This window comes from Lates calcarifer, linkage group LG8 (genome assembly GCF_001640805.2).
Source record: "Lates calcarifer isolate ASB-BC8 linkage group LG8, TLL_Latcal_v3, whole genome shotgun sequence".
In the NCBI taxonomy this organism is placed as follows: Eukaryota; Metazoa; Chordata; class Actinopteri; family Centropomidae; genus Lates; species Lates calcarifer.
Window position 1 is genome coordinate 7,551,877 of NC_066840.1, and position 18,365 is coordinate 7,570,241.

Consider the following 18,365-nt stretch of genomic DNA (forward strand, 5'->3'; position numbering starts at 1 on the left):
TAGAGCAGCTTGTGCACCACTCCATTAAGTCTGACCTATGATGCTCACTGGACAATCCATCAATAAATTATGCAAGGAACTGAATGAAACCCTTTTGAAACAGTTTAAAATTTGAGTTCACTATATATCAGAGGAAAGATTGTTAATATCTGTTTTTGTTATGACTTGTTTTTTTATATAATTAGTCTCTCCATTCTACAAAAACAAAGCTCAAGTGTAATGAAGAACTTAGCAGTAAAGAATAAAGTATCCACACAACTTTTTCTTGCTGCAGAGCCATTCTTCTGTTAAATGTTTTTAGACTAAACTGACTTTACTAATTTCAGTGTGTACTGTGTAGCTGTATTATGTAGGAATCAGATCAGATTAGAGCTTGATATGGGTGGGTAGTCAATATTTTATGACTGATCAGTCTGGGGACCAAAACATAAATTAATCACAAAACATTTCTTTGATGGCTAATTTCAAGTAGAAAAGTTACTGAAATGTATACTTTGATCTAAAGGCAACTTACTTTATATCAAGCAGTTTTTGAAAGATGCAAACATTGTGAGGAATACAGGCTTACATGGTTATCCAACTGTAAGAACCACTTCCATTTTACCTGCTCTTTTTTGATGAGGCCTACAGAAAGCAAGCTTCAGTAATTAACCTGCAGAGTGTACCCAGGCGGGGGTAGCACTAAACTGATGAGTCTGACTGCATGGCCTCAGTAGTCTGCAGGGTTCAAGGACTCAGAGCCCATGTATGCTTCAGGTATTCATTATGAGGCCTCCAATAAATCTAGAAAATGCTTACTAGGAAGGACATATTGATCTGGACTCTCATCAGCAAATACCCCACTAATGTATTTATTGCTTAACACATTTAAAGCCATTCCTCAACCACATCATTGGAGGGATTCAAGAGCAAACAATAGAGATGAGCAAAACAGAAGTCTCTTTCATAGCCTGTGAACATGAACACTGCAAAGCACAAAACTTTCCTGTTTATCTTTTGGGAGAGGATGGCAACTTTACTTCACACACAAAAAAGACAGATTGGCCATTGACAGCTTCAGTACTTTCCTGAGATTCAAAATAAATTCCTTTCTTCATACCAAGGATAAGCGTCAGAGAATGGATGGATGGATATCAAGGATAGGAGCAAAGTCAGTTGCAGACTCAAACAAAAACAAACAAGTCTTGAACACCACTATACAGAATTTAAATCAAATATAAAATGTAGAGGCAAATGCAGCTGCAATTATCCTAGGAGAAAATTCAAAAGGTCTTGATGCAAGCACTGTTAAGCCCAGGATCAACAGGAGTGACATTTGCCAATTCCACAGTCCTTCAAGAAACCGTACACTGACAACTTTGAAGATTAATGTTTCAAATTGCAGAAGCGGAGATGTTAAGCTAACACACATCTGAGCAGAAATATTTGAAAGCAAAAACTAATGAGCCCATTGTAGAGCAGTACTGCTATCACCTATCAAGACTAGGTGTCCATACTGACAGCGTCCATGACTAATGACATCAGCCAATGGCTCACTCACTCAAGTCAGTTGTCAGAGTCAGACCCCATTTATTTAGCGGTGTTTTGTTCTTAGTGATGCATTGGTTCAGTTAAAAAGCAGCCAAATTAGAAAAATGCACTCCATATGGCAAGTCCACAATTGCTACCTTCCACCCAGAAGGCAATGTTCTTAAGTTATGGGCAAATGTTTCAAACTGTGATAAATCATTAAATAAAATACACTGCTGAAAGCACTTGCTTTAAGTAACAGTGCTGACAGCTCCACCTCAAGTCTAGACAAACCTTGTTTTCTGTGCACAGTAAATGGACAACAACAAATATCAACAGATTACTCTGAATACCTCCCAAAACTGCCATATTACAAATGCAAGTGGTTAGCATTGTTTTCTCACAGCTATAATCTCCTTTCTTAAAATCCAGGCTAGGACTTTTCCGTGTGGAGATTGCATGATCCCCCCATGTCTGCTGGGGTCTCCTCCAGGTGCTTCAGTCTTATTATAGTTCAAAGATTTGCAGGTCAGGTGAACGGGAAACACCTACTCCTGCAGGTGTGAAAATGAGTGCCAAACTGTTTGTGTATATCTGTGTTAACCCTGTGATGGAGTGGTAACCTGCCTATGGTGTAAATTGTATCTCAATGAATGTGTGCTTGAGCCAGGCTCCAGTCCCCTGGGTATTGAACAGGATATAAGGTGTAGATAATGGCTGAATAGATAATGTCAAATGATATAACAAATACATATTTAAGATCTTGCATATGTGTTCAACACACCCATGTTAGAGAAGCAGGTATGGAAATGTTCATAAGTTTCCAAAGGAGTATATACATAATAAAGTAAAGCAATCCCCATTCTCCTTTGTCATTTAATATCAGAGTTGAGAACACAATAATTTCCTGTTGCCAAGGTCAATGGCCTGTCTGATGAAAACAGAGGGACTTGCTACAGCCGAGTATCTGAGTGAATGTGTTAGAGTGTTAAAACATGCATAGATGTAGTTTGCCTTCCAGTGAGACACATTCATCACAGCTCAATTCACTTCAATTCAGTCTATCTCACCTTCAAACAAATGTAATTCTCTGGCTCAACACACCTGCAAACAGCAGATTCTAATTCTCCTTTTCTTCACATTTTCAACAATGGTTCAGCCATTGGCTGGGGGACAGTTGCTTATCAGATTTACCAGGGCAAGAAACAGACTGAAAGGGTATAATAATTTGTGCATCTGATAAACATATTACAGTGTTCCAAGGAAAGTGGACTAAAATGCACAATTCATATTTCTGTCTATATTTTAAGCAGCTTGCATCAATATTTTTATGTCAACAATGAATAATACGACTACTTGTAAGTGACTGAACCAATGGCCACAGCTCTATGGTGCTTTATTGAATCTTACAGTGTTTAAAAAAAAAAAAAAGCTCTAAAACCCACTACATGCTATGTGAACAAAGGCAACTGTTTGTCATAACAACTTAAAAGATGATAACCAGTGAGTATTGTGTTTACGCCTTACCTCTGCTTCTCCCAAGTGGTCCAAAAATACATTAACTCTTACAGATTTAACCTTGAGCATGCTGTGGCCTTTATGTTAATGTAACATTATTCAATTCAGAGTTCAGTTGTGTGGTAATTGCTAAGGAAATGTGCATATGAAGGAGTTAACATTTTTGCTGTAATTTATTAACATTTATACTGGTCACAGAAGATAAGACATGAAAATCTGAAATATACTGCATTAAAACTAAAAGACTAACAGTAGCCCAGGACATTGGCACCAATCTCCCAATTTGATTTTGGTTCACAAAGTCCAGAATCAGTTAATTTCAATTAACTTTGCTTTTATTAGATTCTTCACTTCATAGACTTTATCCTGTGAACTTAAAATACTTCTACATTCAACAAGTGAGCAACACTGTTTCGTTGAAAATTGTGTAAAATGCACATTATATGGTAAATTCTAAACACAATACCCAGTCATGAAACTGTGTGCCAAGGATTTATTTTCCTTGGCAAATGCAAAACAACTAAAACATGAGCCATTTGTATTTTTTGCCCTACATGTGCAAAACAGTTGAGCAACAATAATAAAAGATGTGCACTACTGACATTGTCATTATGTATAATTTAAAAAAATAAATGCTATCTCATGTAGCCATGCATGGACTGTCAGTAGCAGATGCTTCAACTAAGCACAGCACATCCTCGTTAATGATCACTTTGAGCACAGACAGGGCAGAAACTGTAAGTCTGCTCACTAATTCATCTGCACTGTTTGTGTTGACAAGACATCAGCCTGATATCTGCAGACAGCTGTTAGCTAGTGTTAGCTCTGGCAGGGACAGACTGAATAAAGTAAAATGCACACACTGTTCAATCACCTTTCATGGCCACACATCTTGTAGCCAGAGAGAGTATCTCTTCAGCAAGCACAAACAGCTCAGATCACTCTGTAGTCTTTTTTCAGTCCATCCACCTTGTAGATGCGATCTCTAGACCTGTTTGACATAGTCGGAGTCAGCATCCTGACCTTTACAGGACTGTCATGATTCAAAGTGGTTGATTTAGCCAGCTATCACTTATGTTATTTTTAAATTAAAATAGCCTTTCAGTGCTCATTGTTATTACTCAGTTTTCACGAAAGTAAACATTTTTCACATCATGCAGCCTAAACTGAACCTCTTACAACAAGTAACCACTTCATACACATAACATTTAGCACAGATGTTTAGTGAGAAAAGGCATAAATGCAAAGATCAATCTTGGGGTTTATGAATCAATATTTGATCATTCAAAAAAATCACAATGATTGGAAAATCTATTTTATCCACCCCTAATTAATGGTAATCAAAGGGATTTCTCAAAGACATCCCTTTCAATTTGTTCAACTACTTCTCTTCACTCCTTCAGGAGTAACCAAACTCCAACTCAAAACAAGAAAGCAAAAAGAACTGGACTGCTCTGAAGCATCACATCTGCCATGTGTCCACAAATGGGATATTTGGAGGAATTAAGTAACCCCAAGGGACAAAACAGAGAACTTTTTAGGATGGTAGGCAAATTGCCTATTTAAACTAGGAGTGCAGCTTTACATGGTGACAACATATTGTACTTCTGAATTTACAACAGGAAAAAAATGAGGCAGAAAAATAATAGTAAGTAATATTAATTGTAATATACTATTAATTGGATGGAATATATACATGCATTAATCTGTGGAGAAAATGTTCATCTGCCACATTTGCCAACAAAATCACCTACTACCAAAAGCCGAGCTAGCTAAAATAAAAAATAAAAATAAAAAAGCACACAAGCCTGTAGTTGGGTCATTCACCCACAAGACTGAAAATGGGAAAGTTAAACTTAAGTGATAGTACCACAAAATGTCAATTTCACCCTGTTGAGCTATTGTGAAAAAAAAGGGGTGCATCCCATCTACCTGCCAGCAAAGCCAATCAAAAAGCCTCGAATTCACCAGCAAGAGATCAAGGGCCAGGTCTGAGAAACGTTGCCTGACGGGCTGTTACTGACAGACTAGTGTTTTATGGAGGCTGTAAATATACGAAAAGCCTTGGGGACACTAAATCTTTTCCCTGTTACATTGTGTGGAGTGTAATTTGTTTTAATTATGCATTTAGATGAGATTACAACTAGATAAATTGAACTCCTTTCACACTGGTCTTCCATTAGGTCTAGTCCCTTTGAACCTTCTTACGCTGTTTTAAAAAGCATGTGGGGTGTAAAAATAAAAAGGAAAAGAACACTTAGAGCCATTATACTACATTGTCTGTTAGTTTCCTAACCATAGATGTACACAGTATTCTCACATGCGGGCATCACATCATATCTACTGTATCATAAGCCCATCATGTCCACTGCTGGCCCCATTAGAGGTAACTTGGTAGGCAGGTGTTTTTAACTTGAAATCAATAATCATTTTCTTAAGTTACACGTAGCTCATAATAATATTGGGTAGTCAGGGTATGTGGTCCAAGATCCATTCAACCTAAAATGAGTTTAAAATGAGAGGCAGCGATGTAGGCACAGAGAAATAGGGATAAAATGAAATTCTGCCACTCACTGTAGATGCCAGAGGCAAAAAGACAGCAAGAGCTGGGGGAAAAAGTGAGCTGTCGAGAGAGAAAGGGGCACAAACGGGAAGAAAAAGATTGCAAGGATGGAGAAAATGGGAAAGAGGATTCAGCAAGGAGAAAGCAAAGTGTAAGAGAAATACTGAAGAGCACAGAGCACAAGACTATATTAAGATACAAAAAGGCAAGTGAAGGGAGAGGGAGGGGTCCCACTGCAGTGGACAGCCACGTCCTTTTCATGCAGGTCCAAATGATAATGTATCACTTCAAGTTGAAGAAATTTAAATGTCAGTAGCGTAGTATGTCAAAGCAACCTAGCATCACTCTCCTATGTGAAATAAAACCCTGACAGAGGCTGGGAACAAGAGATGCATTATTAATAAAAAGTGACAGAAACACTTATATTCAACACATACCATGCCAAACTGTCATGACAATATGGAATAATTGAGGTCATACTATGTGGCAGTGCTGGGGCAACATTACCCCCATCCGCTTTCCCCTTCATCGGCTGACTGAACAAGCTCTAGTCTCGTTAAATGATCATCACAACATAACGTAATCATAACAGTGTACACAATTTCCACTCCAGGAGGAAAATACTGTCTCATCCCTGCAATCCAACAACATAATGTATTCTATACATTTAGATATTTGCCACATTTCTGTCTCAGAGTCCATCTTCCTTTCCCTGATAACAGTTTAACCCAAGGACATCGCTGCTTTTCCAATCAATGTGCTCAAAGGTTTTAGCAGTTCTCATGAAAAAATGAAAACAAAAATAAATGGAAGCTTGTCTAAAAAAAGTTATGCTAAATAAAAACCACATGATATCTTAGCTGTGGGGGAAAAAAAGGAAAATGGTTCCACGGTCTGTTTGACTGAAATTGAGCTTTTTAGCCATTACACTAATTGCTTTTATTAGTCTAATCCCTGTTTTATGTAAAATCATGGAGACATTAATTTCAGAGAAGATTCAAAAGTACTTTTTTTAATAATCAATTTAATGTTCTGTTTCAAGCTGACCTCAGACCTGTTTAATCCAAGAAGGATCACTTGCACACTGTTACAGTGACATGTGATGCATGTCAAAAAGTTCTGAACAACTTAATTTGTCTGAGCTCATTTGAGAAAATGTATTCAAAACACAAACACAGTAACCATACAAACAGAGGAAAGCTTCTGACATGCTATCAGCACATTGTCCTTTCATGTGAATAATGCATGTGCAGGAGTCTGATCTTTCCCATTCAGCCAAGGATTCAAACACTTTTTCTAGTTTTTGATTTTATCCCTGTTCTTCTTCAAGAGGTTGTAGCTGTGTGAGCAAGAGAACATGCGTGTGTGTTTCTTTCTGTTTAGAACTGTGGTCTGATCAGATCATGGTCTTGATGTAGCCTTAATTCTGCCATGGCAACAAATTTAATTTTACCTTTCCAGGAAGCTAAAAACTTTCATTCAGCTTCCTAATTAACAGAGATGTTGGGAATACCATCACAAATACTTTCAAAGTGGCACATCTGGTTACCTTGTTTCACAATTACATTTTTCTGTGTCATCTAAAACTAAAGCCTGCATCAGTCTGGTGGGGTCTACTGTGAGCTCAGGTAAACATACAGTTGGTATCCTTAGTGTCGTGTCATGCAAAGGCTGGTCCCATAATTGTTTACTCTGCCACACTGTAGGATACTTTAAGACCACTACATAGACTAATATTATCTGTATAAAAATGGAATTTATGGCAGACATGCTGAACAGAACTATACAATAGTTAGTGTATGATTTTGAAAGTCAACTGGATCTCTTTTTTCAAAGAATCTGGGGGACAGGAAGAAAAATAGAGAATGGGGGTAGGGGCAACTTGTAGCTAGAGGGAAATGAAGAAGCAGAAGGGATGAAAGAGCGAGAGAACAAGTTAAGAGTCTATCCAACAGCCTCAGCTGTGAGTGTAAACCCATATGCTGTTTAATGACTTGCACGGTCTTTTCTACAATCAGAGTGATATGAGGACAAAATCATGGCCATCAAACCACATACAACACATTCCCCAGGTAAAATCAGTGTTAAGTATGGGCCTGTGGTGGATCTACTCAAAGATGGTATTTTCTTTCCTTTATCAATTACATATTTTATACCTGTGTGGCTTTAGAGTGACAGCACAAACATCCTCATCAAGCCTGTGTGGCGTTTGTTTAGTCTGTCAAGCTACAGATGCAGTCAGGTTATCTGCCACACTGTCTACCATTGGTTCAGGTACCAGGTCACAACACCAGGCATCTCACTATGCTAACTACCAATCACCCACAGTCTTCTAGGGCTACACTAGGCTATTAAATGCATAAGGTGGACAATGACATGTTATGCCCCTCATCGGCTTCCTTCATCTTGTAAAATCCTTGTCATGTCCACTCATCATCACTGCAATGATGAGATGTATTCTTCTGTAAATCTTAAGTTCTCAAGTCATACAGGGATACATTGAGTGGCATGGAGGAGTCCAGTGAAGGAGAAAACTTTGAAGCAAACCAGAGATGCTGCATGAATTGCCTGAACCTTAAAATAAACTGGCAGTGTTCTGGATGAGCAATGCGAGCAAACTACAGATGTAATGCCTGAGCATGGACAGGCAGTACTGAGAGAGAATTATATGTAAACTGAGTTGACATCTGACTGTTTATCATTTTGTTTGTAAATGTCCAGTGAAAACAAATCTAAAACAAAAACTGTTTTAGATCTGAGCTTTTCTGTCAACAGTCACTGACTATGTTACAATTATCGGATAACCAATGTAATAGCCACCAGAGTGAAAAATTGTTTAAAAGTATTTAAGTTGGTTTATGTCATAAATCATCACAACCCTTTTTGGAACATGTTTCTGAAGACTAATCAAATAAAAGGAAGCAAAAACAAAAAATGGGGATTTTGCTATCAGTGCTTCCTGATAATGTTGTATACTTGCTCCCGAGGACCACTTAAGTGAACCAAACTACTATTTTACTACTACCATGTACTACTTTGTCATACTTAACTAAAACTATTTTCTCCAAACTGCAAAATTACTGCAACTCATCATAAATACTCAAGTACCACCTTCATATGCAGCTATTATCTCTGCCAAGGAGTTACTCTGCAGAACCCCTTAAAACCCGCTTAACAGATTTCAGTGACATTGCATGGAGTATTAGGCTAAGGGCCAAGAAGACACAAAGTACATTTAGGTGCAGATTGAACACCAATTTGCTCCCCTTATTAAGCAGGCAGGCTTAGGCCATTGCACAGTTCTCTGCTATAGTAAATACCCTGGCTGAGCAGCCATGCAGCGGATCTTCGAGTCCTAAATTGGCCAATTTATAAAGTAACCTATAGCCCACAAAACGCTATATTTAGATGATGTTAGGGGTTAACTCTTGGCTTAAGATGGTCATTACTATTAGTAGTAAGCTAGTTAGCCAGGAATGCTAAAATTAAAATCCAACTTTTCATGCTATAGCAGGGGAGCATTTGATACAAAAAGATAAATGCTTAATTGGAAATCAATTTGTAGCATTTGCATTGTTAAGCTATTTGTGCTCTGGCAGAACTACTGCTGTGTGTGGACAAGTTAGAAACTGTGCTATCATCACACCCTGCCTGACCTGACATCCATTACAGCCACAGGACCGCTGTAACATTTCACAAATGAAATGGGCAAGCTGTGCGGGTTCTGATTTTACCTCTAAAAGCCAACAAGAACAGCAGAAAACAGATAAAGTTCAAGCTCATGGATAGTAATAAATAAGGCATTACCACAGCAATGAAATTTATCTGGATGGCTGGCTCACACTGAAGTTCTGCTGTTACAGGGAGGATGTTCAGGGGTGGTTACACAGAGTCGTTTACAAAAAGAAAAAAGAAAAATGTGAATAAGAAATGGACTGAGGGGGAAACATGACAAAGGAAAATTAGAACAGTTGAAGGTTTTTCAGAGTTTTTCAGTTTCATTGCTCCTCCCTTAATACAAGCCACAGACATCACAGTGTTTACTGCTCAAACAATCTCTTGCCAACAGAGACACGGTCCACATAATCATTATAATATTAATGACTATGTATTGAAATATACTGAAAATCAAAAATGATGCACTGCCAGTCACAGACCCTGAATGTAGAAATAATTCATTTCTAATAACAATAAATTATAATTTCTTTTCTTTTCTATTTGAGCAACTGTATGTGTAGGAAACAAAAAATCTGATACTTAACTAAAAGAAACAACCCAATGCATGACACATTCTCAATTAAACACAGTGACAACAAAACATCAGATTTTCTGTTGCTGAAACCACATTGTTAAGTAATACTGAATGTATTTTTGAAGAGATATGACAATAACATATTCAGATACTTTAATTATCCTTTGATTACACAATAAACATAGACTCTGCAGTTCTACCATTTCAAGAAAAGACTCAACTTATGCACTGTCTCCACAGCCAGTAACAGCTGATAACAAATCTAGATGGAATCTAAGTGGATTTAGCTATATGGTATGGATTCAGACTCTGCAACATTTGTGAATTTTGGACCAATGGTCTATTTACTAAAACAACCAGACGTAATTGCACTTGTTCAAGTGTAATTATATATGCATATGTAAAAATAAGTAAAATAACATGTAGAATAGCAACTGACTCTCACGCCGTTGCATAATTTGTTGTACTACAAGGAGTATACAGTGTTTTTGGTTTTGTTTACTGTACTAGGCAAACTATGATGCCTGTGATTTCTACTGTCAGCTTCAAACCGAACTGTAAAGCTACAAACTGTACCAGAACATTTGGGGGAGTGGGGATGGGGTTGGCTTAATAGTTAGAAAATGAATCCCCTGATAGGTAAGACTGTAGCCAAGGTGATATTGTTGTGCTAAAAAGAAAGCATTTTATGTTGTTGGACACTTGCCCAATTACTTATCTCACCCTAGACCGGTGATGTAGATTTAAAATGACATACTAGCTAATTATTGTTCTACAATAAGTAATAAAATAGACTATCCGTGCTTCCCAAAATCACACTGACCCCTCATACACTTCCTCAATTCATGCATCTTGGGTATATCAAATAGCAATACGATCTCTGAAAGGTGTAAATGCATCCAAGAAGCATTTGAGACAGATTGAAATCCACAGATTGAAACCACCTGCATTAAGTGGTTTGAGACACATTCAAGCCAGAAAAGGTGTAAATGGATCCACCTCTCCGCAAATGTCATCTGTTCTCTCAGACTTTAACAAAGTCGGTAAGCTGTCTGTGGAAATATCCACTCACTGTCTGTTGTCTGCTCTGTCCTTCTTGCTAAAGCATAAGGTACACTGAACTACTGCGGTATTTATCTGATCTCTGACTTAATGATTTGTGTTGGTGACAGAGCATTGATCTATATGGGTGAGTAAGCAACTTCAGTAAAAGCCTGTGAAGATGATTTTTTTTGTCTCACTTGTAGCTCATAAATACTATTCATTCATTCATCACTATTCACCTGTTTTTCTATGGTTAAGTGTAAACAAGAGCATCTTGAATCTCATCAGGTATTTATCTGGATAACTAACCCACTGACTTGCCATTGAAACTGTCTACAACAATGATAGCAGCAGGCATCCAATTTAAGAAGTACCACCACATAGCATCCTAAAATCCAACATCAAACAATCTAAGTAACTGTAAGCTGAAGCAAGAATATTACAAAAGGCTCGGTATGCACTACAATCAAGAAATCACTGTAACTTTAATATTAACACATTATTTAAGAGTAACACTTTATGTTTATATTTAAGCCACATCCCAACCTATATCCACAGTATGCACCAAATGGACCAACAGCCATTTTCCTGAACCAAAATATTGTTTGTAATGGGCTGCCCTATAGAACCCACTACACTGTGGCTGGGGCAAACTTATGCTCCGGCATGTGGTAATTATCTGTTCTCCATATTTAGCTCCAAATCTTACACCTGTGGCAGTTTTTTTTTTTTTTTTGACTCATTACTTTTTGAGCACTGTACAACATGACAATGACAAAGGTAAAATTTCACTATGTCAATTCATATGTTAAGTACAAAGCATTAATTTTCATAGATTAATAACATAATAGGCAGGATGCTATTATCAAGACAATAGTCTGACAGAGGAACAAGTAAATTGAAGTTATGGTAGGTAAGTAGTTGTATTGTTGTTCACCTTACAACTAAATATTAGGTATGAACAGAATTTGAATTTAATGACAAGATGACCCTTGATATTTATATAGCATAAATCAAGGTAAATGACTAGGTAGCTATAATCTTTATGATTTTTCCCTCTGGGTTTAGTGAACTATCCTGGAAGTAAAATCCTATTAATTGACTTTTTTGACTTTTAAGTGTCTTTTGAGCTTACAAAATTTACTGTCCAGCTGTTCATTAAAGGTCAAATGCAAAACTAAAAAGAGCTGTTGCAGACAGAGTAGGGGGTGTTGGCATACAAGAGAAAGGAAATGGAAAGGTAAGACACTTACATTGCCCATGTACTCAGACAGAAGGTCCTGAAGAGCCTGGCGCACAGAATTGCATTCGGCTACGATGCGCTCCCTGCGGTCATCACGTGTGCAAGAAGAGTCGGCCATGAGGGCAGCACCACTGATAATGCTCTCAAGGCGTTCCTCCAGGGAGGGACGGAAACGCTCCTCACTAAACGCCAGGGGGTCCACAATGATTTGTTTCTGTAAGGAAAGGGGCAGAGGGGAAATTACACAGGGAGAAAAAATGCAAAAGTCATCATGGTACACTGATCTCTCCCTCTACAAGCCTGAAGAGAGAAATCTGGCAGGCAAGGGAAGGGGAGATTTGACAGACTGACAGGCCAGCTGGAAAACCTGAAGGGAAGAATGTGCTAAGCTGTATTTTATGTGTCTGTAGGCCAATAACTTTGGATACAGTTTCAGAAACAGGAAGAAACACAGTTGCCACATCTTTAACACAATTAAAAGGTAGGGATTAGGGTACGGTCACTTTTGTCTTCAATTCAATGAAACTGTCCCACACTCCGCACGCAAAAAGTGATGTCACCAGTCTGGTGTGGATAATGAATATTATGAAATTAACTGTAAGAGTGAATGGCTGTCATGACATACTCAAACCTGGTTAACAAAAAAAGATCTATTCTTTTCAAAACAATAATAACCAAGATAACTTTAACTTATTTAACCTAAGTTTCTAACCCAGATGAACAAAAGCATGAAAACAAGAAATATAAACATTTCTGAATCTAAACTCTGTTGTAAGAAAAATGTGACTAATACAGTTCTGTTTAATGCAATGCAAATTCGATTTCTGATTTTTTTTTTCTTCTCTCTATTGGACTCTAACTGTCCTCGTTTGTTTTTCACACAGAAAATGTCTCATCCAAAAATTTTCAGAGACAGTGCACTTTACAAAGTAAAGTCAGCATTGGTGAGTACATTGTATTGTATTGTCTTAACACTAGACCTGATCCTCTGTTCTACTGATAAATAGTTTTTAACTGGTACAGCTTCTACATTTGTGGGACCCTGGTGAGACAAAATGAGACACAAAGTGTAACCAAATCACCTTAATCAGCAATGGTGAGAGGTTCTTCAAGGACCTTGTGAAAGAATCCATTAGGAGTCAAAAAAGAAAGCTATGGTACCATGCCTGCAATGTTGACTACGAGATCCATTTCAGACAACAGACAAGCCAATGAATATGTAATTATATATATAAATATAGAATCCCTTTTGTGAAAGGATTTGATTTGCTACCTTCCATTTGAGTCACAGAAGTGCTATAGTAACCCACTCTCCTCTCTTTTATATCAGCAGGATGAGAGAGAACACTTAAATGTCTGATTTCACAGGGGCAAGCCTGCTGAGAGAGGCAACTAGTTGACATGCTGGAGAGGCGCTGCAGAGGGTTAAGGTATCACCATGACGCTTGTGGCAGCGAAAGCGAAAGACAACTTAATAACAAACAAAGTCCATGCTTCCACAGATGCCACACTGCTACAAAATATTCAACAATTCAGCTGTTAAGAGTTGTGGTTTATTAGACAGCCCGCCCTCTATCACAGCCACCTCCAGCCCCCTCCATTCCGTCTCATCTGACCTCCTCTGCTTGCGTGTCATATCGCCATGGCAACAGGCATACGAGAGAGACACGGAGGAGGAAACAGAGAAAGAGAGAAATGGGGGGGTGACTCATGTGCTAATTTTGCCTTGCACTTGAAATTGGGCATCAGAGAGGAGCTAGTCTTTGTCCAAGTTTTTTGGGGAGTGACTTTCTGCATCGCTACCTGCAAAATAATCAGTGATGCAACAGATCTGGGAGATTACATTTTTGCTACTTGTTTTATGCACGTTATTTTTTGGAATACCATCTATCATTAGAGAGAAATGCTTTTATAGCTTAAAACTATTGAACATATATTTCCATTAATATAATTCAGCTGTATAGCTGCAGCTCGTCAGTCCCCTCCTGAGCACAAAAAAAAAAAAAAATCAACACTAGAAAAGAGAAGCTACCAATGACATCAAGTACAGAGAGTTTTTCTTACTTTTGCCATCAGACTACCATTAGCCTAAAATACAGATTTGTTGAAAGTAGAAATGGCCTGGTTTTATATACTCAGTACAGAGACTTCTTTGGAAAGCAATGCTCACTTGATGAAGGATGCTTTAAGAGTAATGCTTAAAGTACCACATTTGCTACTTAAAAAGCTTAGCTTAAGTAAATTTTTCATTAGTCTGGCTAAGAACTTAGTCAGATGGAGAATCTACAGATGGGCCTAAGCATCTTTGCAAACAGAAACAGGGTAAAGCATCTTGCCTTTTGACTTATGCATGTAACAATGTGATACCCATCTTATACTGCCATTTTGACCAGGTCGCACTTGAAAGAGAGAGAAGAAACATAAAACTATGTATTTTCCAAATCATATAGGCCACAACACTTTAAAATCGGAGGCAAGAAGAAAATATAAAAAGTGAATACGTTTTTAAATCTACGTAGGCAAATCAATTTAAGTAGAGTCAGTGGGACCAGATTATGGTTGAAATGGTGCTTTTGCCAATATAATTAATTAACTGCAAGACAACGCTGTTGACTAGTGCCAAAAGCCCTCTGACAACTTACTGTACATCAGATTTTAACATATTTTATACTTTACATATTTTCCCCCATTCAACAATTGACAAACACATAACACATCTGAAAGAGTCTCCTGAACATACAAATAAGCTTCTACAGGCCAGATAAACCAGCACCTCCAGCAGTAATCTTAAAAATCATGAGTCATTGGTGCTAATAAATAACCCTAGGAAGAAACCTCCACAACATAGTCAGACAAAGCAACAAGGAGATTTTAGGACCAAACAGCTCAATATTCTTGACTGGCCAAGTCAGTCACCTGACTTCAATCCAAGTGAGCATGTGTTTTACAAAAACCCCCAAAACAACCAAGAGTTGAATTTGGCTGCAGTACAAGCCTGGCAGAAGATCATCACAGAAGCTACTGTGTCTGGTGATGTCAATGGGTCACACACTCCAGACAGTCATTGACTACAAAGGATTTGCAGCAAACTATTAAATTTTACGACTTTTAAAGTTCACTGTATATTGTCCACTACATTTTGTTATCGGTTATGTGTTCCGATTCAGGAGCAGCATCGTCTGGGAAGGGACAGTCACATACATCCTATGTCGTGTTGTCAATGTCCACAGAAATATTGCAGGCAAGTGCAATTTACATGTGTGAAACTGAAATTATTGTAATTATTACAAACAGTTGTCACACTTCTCTATATCATACAGACTTGCATCCCATACTCAGAAAAAAACAAGTCTGCAATAACCCTTAAGATGCCTGCAAAAGGCCATGAGTAATTAAACAACATATCATATGGCCACAGGCACATAAAACATGAGCACACAGATTGCATTAATCACTTGGGTAAACAATGTCACTGCAGGAGCAACACATCAAGTTAGGTTGCATACAGACAGACTTTAGCCCTGCATGAAAAAAAACACAGCCCCTTCATGGAGCCAGACCATCAACACAGTGGGAGGGCCATATTGAGTTGCCCCAGCTAAACAACACAGGGTTGTCCAGCAAAGGTGAATCAGGCTCTTTTGCTGTAACGCAACACAAAGTCATCCAGAAAGGCACTGCACTGGCCTATCCAATACATGCAAGCACATATTCCTGATGAATTACTTTGTAACATCTGTGTCTTTTTTTGCTGCTTACCTTGCAATCATTGCAAAGAAAGAGAATAGTTGACCCTACGATAACTTTCCAGAATTGTAAAATGCTGTTTTGGAGTAATTTAAACCAGCGTGGGGCCTTTTGTTGTCTGCTAAACCTTTAGGCACATTAATCCTTTACTCAGGCTGGACTTCCTGGATTGCACTGCAATCTCCCACCAGTAAAACAACACACCCCTACCAACACAGTCCCTTGCACTGTTTAACTCAGGGCTGTTTTTGGTCTGATCCACCCTTAGACACTGCTGCTTCCTGAATGACTATAAAACTAATGAACACAAGATGAGTGCTGTGTCTACCGAAAGGGAGGACACAAAGTAAACCCATATTTGTCAATTTGTCACTATGGATCTGTTCAGTGTCTTAAGACGCAGTCTTAATATCTCCTGTTAATAAAAAAGGTGCTCTGGAAAGTCTGACGGAAGGCAGTGCGGGGGAAAAAAAAAAATCAGGTTAATCATCCTTGCATTTCTTCACCACAGGCAGCATTAAGATGATTACCTCAATGTTTTATCCAGCTGTTATCCTGATGGTGTTTCATGTCAATATTATGATAACTAGTGTATCATATACACACACACATATATATATATATATATATAATATATATATATATTAGGAAGACGTTTGAGTAAACACGAGATTACACTAACTGACTAGACAGTAACATGCAAAGAGCCTTTGTAGATTATGCTTCCTGCCTGTGCTAACTGCCAAAATTAAGTTCACTTTTGGTTTCAATGTAAGGACCATGTAACATTATAGTAATATTTCAGTTTGTCATGATTTTCTAATAACTATGACTCTAAACTATACCTCAACTGAATAAGTAACCTAGCAACAGTAGAGTTCAGTAGCAACCAGCAGGAAAAGGGTTAACCTTTAGTCACGTGAACTTCAGTTATTTACAAGTTGCATTTATAAGTGCAGCCTAATGCATGTCTCCTTCTAAAAGCTACAGTTGTGCAAACCTCCTTCATTTGACATAAAGATATAAGCAAATCAAGGAATGAAGTAGTGACTCAAGAACACATTCAACGTACCCTAAAGCCATGTCCCAATTTGTTCACATATCTCATCCTAATTTCCACCTCGACCCCAAGCCCTTCGAGGGTTTTGGTCATTTTATGATTCAGATGGGTTAGCTCTATAAACTACAAATCTGACCTCACTATACCCTTTCTGAACAGACCCTCGTGTATCACTGTTAAATAAAGTATTTATAATATACTTTTGGTACTGAGCCTTACTGTGGTTGAGAAAATATGATCTTAAAGTTCATGTTTTTAACTGATCTCACAGATACCTGGATGTGCTGTCTCTTATAAACCACAAATTTAACTTACATCAAAATTGTTGAGGGCATAGGCGAGCTCTCCACCCCCTGCTGGCTGACTGAGAGCGGAGTCTTCAGTGGTAGTGGCCTGGGCAGCGTTGGAGATGCCAGAGACTGCATGCTGCAGCTGCTTGTAGATCAGGTCACGGTTAGCCTTGTAGGCTGCCACGTCAGGGTGCTGCAGGCAGGCACGGGATGCTGTGTACAGCATGGGGATGTTCCTCTGTAGAACCCCGCGAGCAGCAGCCATTTGGTCCTTGTGGTGGACGTCCTTTAGCTCCTAGCAGAATGAGAATGAAAGTAAAGTAGAAAAGAATCAAAAATAAAGGGTTAAACTGGAAGATGGAATACCTACAGGGGGCGGGGTGGTAATGTACTTTAGATTCAAAATGGGCCTGTGATGCCCTTATGGAGACACTAAGTGTGACAGAGTTTGTTCTGGATGACCCAGATTTATTTCTGTCCCCTGCAGTAACACAACACAGTCATAATCAGGCCATTATAATATGTCTTTGCAATTTAATGCATTGCTATTCAGACCTCAGCATTATATTGCAATTACATCTTCATAGGAGGGAGGAGAGGAGATTGTGATCGCTGGCATAGATTTATGGCGTTAAAAAAAAAAAAAAAAAAACAGCTTGCATACACAAAATGAAAGCCTGTCCTCCAAATGGAACACTCCCAGGGCTTTTTTCCGCTACAGCTTCAGACATGCTCTGAGAAAAAAAAAAAAAAAAACTATCTTTAAGCCCCATTACTTTCTGCTTTCACTTTGGTTAAACACATTTTGCTATCCATAAAAAAGTGCAATTACAAGTAAAAGTAATTTCTTCACAAAATCATCAGTGAGCACTTTGGCAAGTTTTCCATTTAAAGAGGGGTAATATGGAGAACAAGAATTGTCTAGTCTTCGGGTGGATTTTGCAGTTAGAAATGTTATTTAAGTGCATTTGAAGCATGAAGCTGGTACTCATCGCTGCTTCAGTGTTTTTGACTTGATGCAATTACATCATTCAAATAGTTTTCCAGTGTGATGTGACAGCTGCAAAAACCCTGATTATGTTCATCATCTAACTCTAAATCAGTGTCATCAGAATCATTTTGTATATTGGTCGGGAAAA

At 38.2% G+C, this 18,365-nt stretch overlaps 1 protein-coding gene across 1 annotated transcript in view; it reads right to left on the bottom strand.

Annotated features, from left to right (window-relative positions):
* The window catches only part of ctnna1 (catenin (cadherin-associated protein), alpha 1), a 78,529-nt gene that overhangs the window by 50,239 nt on the left and 9,925 nt on the right, over window positions 1–18,365 (bottom strand). The window contains 2 exon segments of the mRNA XM_051072205.1: window positions 12,140–12,343; window positions 17,252–17,521. Coding sequence (XP_050928162.1) covers window positions 12,140–12,343; window positions 17,252–17,521 — 474 coding nt within the window.